Raw genomic sequence first — 9106 nt, forward strand, 5'->3', positions numbered from 1 at the left:
ACTTGAGATTTGTACCTGGAAAGGCTTTACTCCAACTCCAGCTTTGTTCTTTTTCTTTACTACATCTATGAGTTTGTTGACAATCTGGTCAGCGATATAGTCTACATGTCTGCCACCCTATAAGAAAAGTCACATTTTTGGGGGGGGGGGAGAGGATGTTACAATGTGTTTTGGCAATGCAAATACAGCAAATCCTAAAAGTAGTTGTGAGTTCAGTAGCCTAAAATAAAAAAAGCTTTTATTCTGTACAATCCCGTTTTTCATGAGGATTTTGCCATATTTGTTCTTATTGTAATCAATCATTTATTTCTTTATAACCCACATTACAATTCCTCTACAGAGGATTGTTAATTAGGTTCAAAGATGAAAAGCTCAAGAAAGAGAACTCCAATCCAACCCAAAAAGGCTAAGATTGGAGTGCATTTTCAGCCAATAATCTTGAGATCATAATCACATTACACAATATATCTGTGTTCTAAACCAAGACAGGTTCAGTAAAAAAACAGGATGTAAAATTAAGAACTCTTTATAATCCATGGGTACATCTTTAGAAAGTACAATTCAAATACTGAAGTGAAATTTCAGTCTTTCAAAAATGTTCAGAGTAAAAAAGCTGTAAGTCTTCAACAACAAATAGATGCCTAATGAGGAATGTTTCTTTCCATCACTGAATGCTTTGATAAGGTATGATTTAAAACCTTTCATGGCAGATTCACAATAGCAAAGTATACTTCTGTAACTATTTACCTTAGTAGTAGCGATGCTATTGACAAAGCTAACTTGTTGGAAGCCTCTTTCACTCATGGTTAGACACACTTCCCACCGGTCATTAACTTCTTCATGGATTATTTTCAATGCATTGCCAGTTTCATCTACTTTATCTTTTATGTACATGTCTATATAGCTACGGAATCCTTTGACCTACAGAGGAGACAAGCACAAATATTTCTGCAATCTTTGAAGAGAACAATTGCCTTGGCTGTTAACATATTAAATGACAGGGCCAGTGGATTTTGCATACTAGCAGATTTGTTCTTGCCCTTTTTAGTAACTCACAGGTAGCTTCTTTCCATTCAAGAATACTTTGACATTTTTAGCTGATCCTGCAATATCATAGGCTCTGCGAGACATCAGAGCCACAATATCTTTATCCAATGCAGTCATTTTAAATTTTGACAGGTCGGGCTGGAAAGTAACACACGTGAAGTCCTCGCCATCAAAGTACTTCAATTTCATCTCTCCTGCGTTAGTCATATTGTTAGTCCACATCTGAGAAAGAATGAAGACCAATAGAATTATGTTAGGTACATTGGAGGGAGGATACATTTCTTCATCTACAGTATACAATTCCTAATCTAGGATTAAACTGTATATGCCTTGTTGGCCCAACTACCTGGATTTCACTTCCTGATGCTTATCACTAAATATCTGAGATACGCTTATCACTAAGCGAGATGTGCAAGTAGATTCATTAATAACCAAATGCGGAACAAATTTAGAAGCTGGTAAAATAAAGTTTTGGGGCCTTGTAGTTTAAAAACAGTGGAATCAATTATTTTTGTATACCTGTTTAAAGAGCTTCTTATATTCATTGCATGCTGTTTCCACTGTAAATTTGGTACTGAATATATTGCACAGCTTTGCACCATAACCGTTTCGGCCACCTGGAAAAATATTAATAATTCACAGTAATGCTTTGTAACATTGAAAAGATGTATACTTCAATTATAGGCATGTTTACTCACAAGCCCCCACTAAGATCAATAGAACCTTTTCACAAATAAGCATGCATACAGTGGCATTTCTCTGATGAATTTGTTAGGCACTCCACATCCTGCAGACAAGATGCACAGTTGGCTTTGTGGAAAAAGTAGAGAGCACTGCTTGCTCCTTTGCTGTATTCAGAGAAAGGTGAAAGGATCAGGCTTGGGGGCTGGGGCAGAGACCGAATAAGGAACCTTGGTTAATCCTATTCAAGTTGTTGGCCAAAGGTTCTCCATCTCTGCAATAAGGCAACTGGTAAAAATTAAGACATACAGTTTTAAATAACCCACATGTTTTCTTATCTCTTATTTAGCTACTACCCATTCCAGTGCATTAAAAAAAACAAGGCTTCACTCATTTATGTACTCTGTATGGAAGTGATTGGAACACAGAAACGGGACAAAGATGGAATAAAGTTTTGACTTCATGCTCATTCACATCTTGCAGTTCCATACTAGAAACACAGGTGTGAAGCTTCAGCTGCAACTATTCCCATAAGAGGCAGTTAAAATTGTTTAAAAGTGGCTGTCCCCTTAAGACATTCTCTCATCTGTAATTTTCTAAAATGGTAAATTCTTACTGCAGTTTTTCTCTGACCTGTGACTTTTTTCTCATCATCATCATAGTTGCTGGAGGTTAAAAGATGCCCGAAAATAAGAGCTGGCACATACATTTTTTCTACTTGATGCTCTACAATAGGGATTCCTTTCCCATTATTCCACACAGAGATTGTATTATTCTCCCTAGAAAGAGAAAACAAATTGCTTATTTAATCTGGAACAGATAAAATTCCTGTATTCATAGAATTAAACTGATACTCAAAGAACTGCAAAGCAAACTTCTTGTCTCTCCAGGCCAAAACAAAAAAGATATTTATTCACTCAGTGACAGGCAACCCTCAGCAGCAAATTCAATTAAGCACACTGTTTTCAAATCTGGTGGTAAAACAAATTATAATAAAGAATTATTTTCTTCTAATTCAGGTTGTTTGATACAACACAGTGATCTATTGTATCCTTTAATAAAGATTTCAAAGCTTTTAAAAATCAATTACCATAGAAGCATTCTAATTAACCTGATATTTGTTTATATAAATGCCATTACCACTATTAAATCTTTCCTAATTATTTATTTTCAAGATTAATAGCTGACCTGATAGTCATAATTTATATGCATATTCTGCAAATAGACTATCTAATAACAGCAGGGGGAGCCCAAGTAATCTGAACTTAAAAGTTCCTAAATAATTTACAAAAAGGAGCCAACAGAATTATTCCCATATGGATTTCCTCCCAAATCTTTCTAGTCCCTGCCCTTTATGCTATGGTATAGATCATATGCAGACCATTCCTCCAGTTTGAAAAACATACTACTACCTAATAGGCAATTATCATAGCCACTTTTGCCAATATTACTACTGTCCTGAGTCAGTATAAAAGGGCTGTCAAACAATTCAAATTTGTTTCTGATGCAAGCGGTGAGCAGTCATTCTACTCATATATTCAGTTCAAACAGTTAATGTGATCAGAAAGTCAAATTCTATTTTATACATTACACTACTGTCTAAAGCCACAAGAAGACAGATAGTTTCGGAAAAGTGCATATTCCCTTCCCAGTGAAACAATCCTCAACAAAACTGAGAAAGATTAAATAATACCTTGATCAAGACTTACGGGTCAATTGTAACTTTGATACAAGACATATTCTTATCTCTCTGTTTGTTATCAGCAGCATTGACTAAAAGAAAGAAAGACAGTTTTTTAGTGACCGGTAATACTTACCAGTTAAAACGCTTCACTTGGTATTCAATTTATGCCACACTTAATTTCAACAACTTTTACCAAACAAGACCAAGCATTTTACAAGCATTCTGATACCTATTCAAGCAGCGAGTCTATTCATAAAGCCTACCATAAAATTCATTGCAATACCTTTGGTATAACATGTTATTCAACATCTTTGGAACTAAAAAAAATGTGCTCATAAAATGCTTGATGCCCTCACTATGAATGTATGTTATCCACATGTCAACATACCTAGTATTTCATCAAAGATTTTATAAAGACCAGGAACAAAGGTGACATCCCTGTAATTCAGCCCTTCATCTTCATCAAACACCCACATTTGCTGAGGAGATAAAAGAGTAATTGTGTTTATCTGTTGCAAAATCTTGAGGCATCCTGAAACATATACATACTATAATCAGTGTGCTAATTTCAATGTTTCACAAAAATCTGTTTTTTTAAAAAAAAGTATACTAACTTTTCAGTTTTCATGACTTTACTGCCAATTGTTTTCACATTAATCATAAGTGGTTTGTAATATTGGAAATGAATTTTCCATAGAGAAAAAAGAAAAATTATAAACTATTTTATTTGGCTGATGAAATGTAATTTGCCTGGAAAAACCTCAATAATAATTTTAATTTAATAGCATAATACAAAATACTTTGGAAAGCAACCTATCTTGTCTCTGCCCCCAACAAAATATTTTTTTACCTGGGTTACTTGTTCCACTGATCCAACGTATGTATCAGGCCGAAGCAATATATGCTCCAGTTGAGTTTTCTTTTGATAGATTCTTTCAACAGACAACCTTTTCTTTGCCTCCTCATTCTTTATCTTCCCAACTTTGGGGTTCACATCAACAACCTCAATGGAAATAAAACAAGAAAAGTTGCAAGGAGGAGCTCACTGGGTGCCTGCCTGTTTGTAATAAGAAACGCAGATGGGACTAAAATACACAGAAAATACATGCCAGAGCTAAATGTTGAACGAATAAAACAAACTGAAAAGAGAAAGGGGGTACACGTTGCTGGAGTTCAGCTCCGGACTGAGCATCTTAGCTGACTGGGATATTACAGGAAATAATCGGTGTACAAAACCAGCTTCACATCAAGATGGAAAGTGTCAAATGGCATATTGCAAAGCCCATTCTAGCTCCCATACTGTCCACATTAACAGGTCAAATGCAGTCCTGTGCTGCTTCCTCACTTAGGGCTGATAGGATTGTATCACTAGTGATCCCCAGTTGCTCTCTGTAGGAGAACCCCCACAGGGGAAACAGAGATATCCTAGCAAGTGAGTAGTTAGCTTCAACACTAAGGCAGATGTTTAATCACATCACCAGGGTCCATCTGCTTTAAAAGGTCCTGGTCCCTTTGGCATGCCTGCAGTTTGTCTGTGCCTCCATGTAACATAGGTGGCAAGCCGGTTCTCTCCCACTTGGGAGTTTCCAGTCTACAAGCTGATTGCAGCCAAATTATTCCCCCTTCTACATTGTAATGTTTTGTCCCTCTTTTTATAAGTGTCTATCCCTCTAATGAAAATGAAAGGAAAAACTCCTGATTCTGTTAGAAGGTGGACTTGAAACTGAACAAAAATTGTTTCCTTCAAAAAATATCAGAAGTTTTCCTCCAGAAGAGGTGGACTTAACCCTTTTTGGTTGGTCTAGTCTTTTGTATCAAGAATGCACAAACTTTGCAGTGTCAATTCTAAAATAGGCTTAAATACATATTTTCACACACATACTCACAAAGCAAAAATCTCAGTTCCATTCATAGATCCAATGTGACCCAAGTGAATATGCAACACTATCCTCTCTATACCAGACTTTGGTATCTCCCCATACATTAAATATGGTCCCTAGACATTTAAATATTGTCCACACATTCTTTAGATCAAAACTAAATATTTTTTGCTTAAGTAAAATATAGATAATAATTCATTCTATTTTTACTGAGGATATTGAAATTACATGATATTTTCTGCCATATTTTGGATCATTTTCCTATTTAAGATATTTATTAGGCACCCATTTCAACACTGACTCTGGGCAGGGTACAAATTAAAAATAGATACAATACCTAAAAACAAAACAAAAAGTAAACAGAACAGTAAACATAATACGAGGAACAGCTATTCTGTAACTAAAACAGACACGGCACACCACACGGGCACAATACCACCTATCCCAGAGCTTGGAGAAAAAAAAAAGTCTTCAGAGATCATTTAAATACTTGCAGAGCTGGGGCAGTGAAATTCCAGAGGGATGCTATTTCAAAGGGCAAGCACCATAACAGAGAAGACACCCATCCTAGATCCCACCAGCTGATACTGCTTAATGGATGGGATTTTAGGGGGCAGGCTGAAATGATGGAAAAACAGTAGTTCCTCAGATAGCCAGGCCTTATGCCATGAAGAGCTCCATAGATGAATTGCACCAGGAAGCTCAGCTGTAACCAGTGCAGCTTATTTAGCAGAAATGTTGCATAGGTATATTGAGGTGTGCCCGTAAGGGCTCACACTGGACCAGCTGTAGTTTCTGAGTGATTTTCAAGTGCAGCCCCAGGTAGAGTACATTGCAATAATCCACATGCAAGGTGGCCAAGACATGAGTGACCATGAGAAGGGATTATTGTTCAGGAAAGGGTGCAATTGGCACACCAGATGAATCTGGGCAAAGGTCTTCTTGGCATAGCTGCTACTGCTCTTTAAACATAACTGAATGACTTTGGTTCAAATGTACAATATTTCAATAGTGTTATTGGGAAGATAAATTACATGGACACTGCCTATGAATAGCAATAATTTTTCAGGCACTCAGAGAGAAAGCCTTTCCCATTAGCTATACTTGAAGGAGAGCTGAGTTGGAGTTTGGTTGCACCTTTTCTAACAAATTTTATTAAAAGGCATAAGCTTTTGCAAACTAAGCTCCCTTCATCAGAACCATCAGCTGTAGTTTATGAAAACTTATGCCTTTTAACCTTTTGATTTCAATGGATATGATCCAAGTATGGCTACCTGGATACAGCCCATAACATTCAGTACATGTGCCAGCATCCTTTAAGCCACCCTAGGATGCCCATCAACCACAGCCAATCACGTGGGATGCAGATGATGGGAGTCATAGTCTTTATATAACCTTATATATAAATGAATCACAGTGGGGGGAGGAATCGGATCCCAACCAGTTACAAGGTAACCCAGAACAAACAAAAGGGAGGAAATCGCGTCAGAAAGGGACGTTTTTAAACTGCTTGGGAACACGGTGAGAGGAGAAAGGAGACAGACCCAGGATGGGGCCAAGGCTTACCTTGAGCGGGGAGAAGGAGTTGTCGAGATCCATAGTGGCTTTAGAAGCGCGGGGAAGGGAGAAGAGAGGGGGATGGTGAAATCTGCGTTTCGCAAAAGGCCAAGCTACGGCAGATACGGAAGATCAACGCCTCAAAATACCCGCGCTTACCGAGCTGTGGGGGCGGGGGGGAATAGGTGGAGCTGGCTGGGGGACTGGGGGAAAGACTAAGGTTTGGGATGAGAAGAGCCGCAGTTGTCGCCTCCGTCGACCCACGATAAGCGTCGCGCACCGCCGTCGCCAACTGCTCTCCTAACCAACCGCTCCCGCGCACCTCGTTCGGCCAACGGCTGAGGGTCGAAGAGCTGCGAGAGACACCGCTTCGAACTGGAGCGAACTTCAAAAGACACGGCTAAACCCGCTAAAACGCAACCCACCAATCAACGTAGGCCTCCGTGGAGGCCTGACCAATCCCTTCTGAGGGCAAGAGAGCGGATAAGGTGAACGAAAGAGGGGAGGGACATTTACCCAGCCAATAGGGACAACACTAGAACATTCGAAAAACACTTTGAAAAAAAAAAAGGTTCCCTCGCCCTCATTCTTTCCTCCTGTAAGTGAAGGCGCTGGAGTCTCCTTCCCGTTGTTACTTCGGACTTCGTGGTACTTACAGTAGTTACTGGCGTTCCGATGGGCCAGTGAGCCTAGTGCTGGAATAATGCCCAGCGCGCGAGCTTGTCTGCAAATTAATCACCCTAGGTTATTATGCTTAAATATGTATTCTGTTGGTACGCGTAATATATTTTTTCCTATTCTTGAGGCAGCAATTATTCTACAATAAGTAAATTAGGAGTGTAAAGAAAAGATCGACCTTGGACAAAGCTATATTTATTAACCAACCAACCGAACAAACAGTAGCTTTAATAATTTCCACGTTTTACTACTGTCAAAGTGAGATCCTTTTGGTTCATTCCAACCGGTCTGTCACACTTGCCATCTCTTATATTTAATGTTTTATTGGATTTACTGTAATTTCTTTTATTGTTGTGAGCAGAATCATTGGGAGTTGGGTTGCATACAAATCTAAATAATAATAATAATAATAATAATAATAATAATAATATAATTTGAATGAATGGTAAAACAAAATATTTTAGCATCTGTTTTGTTTTTGAGGAATGAACTGACAGAATTTATTGAGAAGAGTTTGCTATATCTAACATACTGACAGAGATACTTAAAGCCATTAATACTATTAAAGATAACGATATTAATAAAGCTCAATATATATCGTGTTATTACAAGAAAGAAATTTGCAGAGCACATGAATGCATCCAATCATTTCTGGCTAGGAAGGAAACCAAGCAGTTGGCTGGGACCCTAAGAGACTGAAGAAATCCTCTTTCTAGTTAGCTGTACTGGTTTCTACTACTTGTTATGGAATAGAGGAGTGAGGGCATGCATTTCTTTCAAAATGGTGGCCTTTTCAAGTAATAATTTTAAGAAGAATGACTATAACATAATAGGATGTTTTGTCTGACTTTGTCGAAAGTTCTGATCATGTGGTTGGAGGAAGTAAAAGGGGAGCAGAAAATTTGGGGTGGAACATGGTATCCATGAAATCATCTCTGCAGAGTGGGTATATAGGTGAAATAAGCCAATTGAAATCAGTGAAATTTGATGATTTCAAAGGACTTAAATACGACAAAGTTTATATCCAAACCCCCAATAGCGTTTGACGAGAATCAGTGGAATGCAGTGTCAAATCTCCACTCAGAAATGAAGTTTTCTTGCATGTCTGACTGTACCTCTCACTTTTTCTCAATTAATTTACATCAGGCAGCTGGACAGTTGTACGTTCTTGGGGAGAAAGGAAACAATATGAATGCAATACAGGACTTTTGCATCAAGTCAAATGCCTGTCCCATCTGGCATCTTGATCCCTGGTGGCTAAGAAATGTCCATTGGAAGTCAGAATCTGGATTTCTGGGGACTGAAGAACTTAAAGATCTAGTTTTCACCTTAGAACAGATGACTTACAATCTCAAGATAGAGGAAACTGTGATTAATCTTTTTTCATAGTTATACCACTTCCTGGTCAATGTGTTGCTCAAGTGCTGTGCAAGTGTGGGGTCTAATGAGGAAGGCATCCATGTTATATTAAGCATTGTACATGTCACTGGAAGCAGGATAGGATTTTGCCTTGATATATGTGTTCTGATGTTCAATAGGACTGATTTCCATGAAAGTATGATGAATATTATGGACTCAA

At 38.1% G+C, this 9106-nt stretch overlaps 1 protein-coding gene across 1 annotated transcript in view; it reads right to left on the minus strand.

Moving 5' to 3' along the window:
- TOP2A (DNA topoisomerase II alpha) overlaps nt 1-6995 on the minus strand; it is a 31109-nt gene extending 24114 nt beyond the window's left edge. Inside the window, exons 1-9 of the mRNA XM_063302058.1 lie at nt 6859-6995; nt 4263-4415; nt 3801-3891; nt 3438-3501; nt 2362-2507; nt 1567-1664; nt 1057-1269; nt 748-921; nt 16-117 (exon numbers count right to left, since the gene is read on the minus strand). Coding sequence (XP_063158128.1) covers nt 16-117; nt 748-921; nt 1057-1269; nt 1567-1664; nt 2362-2507; nt 3438-3501; nt 3801-3891; nt 4263-4415; nt 6859-6891 — 1074 coding nt within the window. The 5' untranslated portion in view covers nt 6892-6995. The remainder of the gene's footprint in view (nt 1-15; nt 118-747; nt 922-1056; nt 1270-1566; nt 1665-2361; nt 2508-3437; nt 3502-3800; nt 3892-4262; nt 4416-6858) is intronic.
- Nucleotides 6996-9106: the final 2111 nt, after the last annotated feature.

This window comes from Candoia aspera, chromosome 4, assembly GCF_035149785.1.
Source record: "Candoia aspera isolate rCanAsp1 chromosome 4, rCanAsp1.hap2, whole genome shotgun sequence".
Classification (NCBI taxonomy): Eukaryota; Metazoa; Chordata; class Lepidosauria; order Squamata; family Boidae; genus Candoia; species Candoia aspera.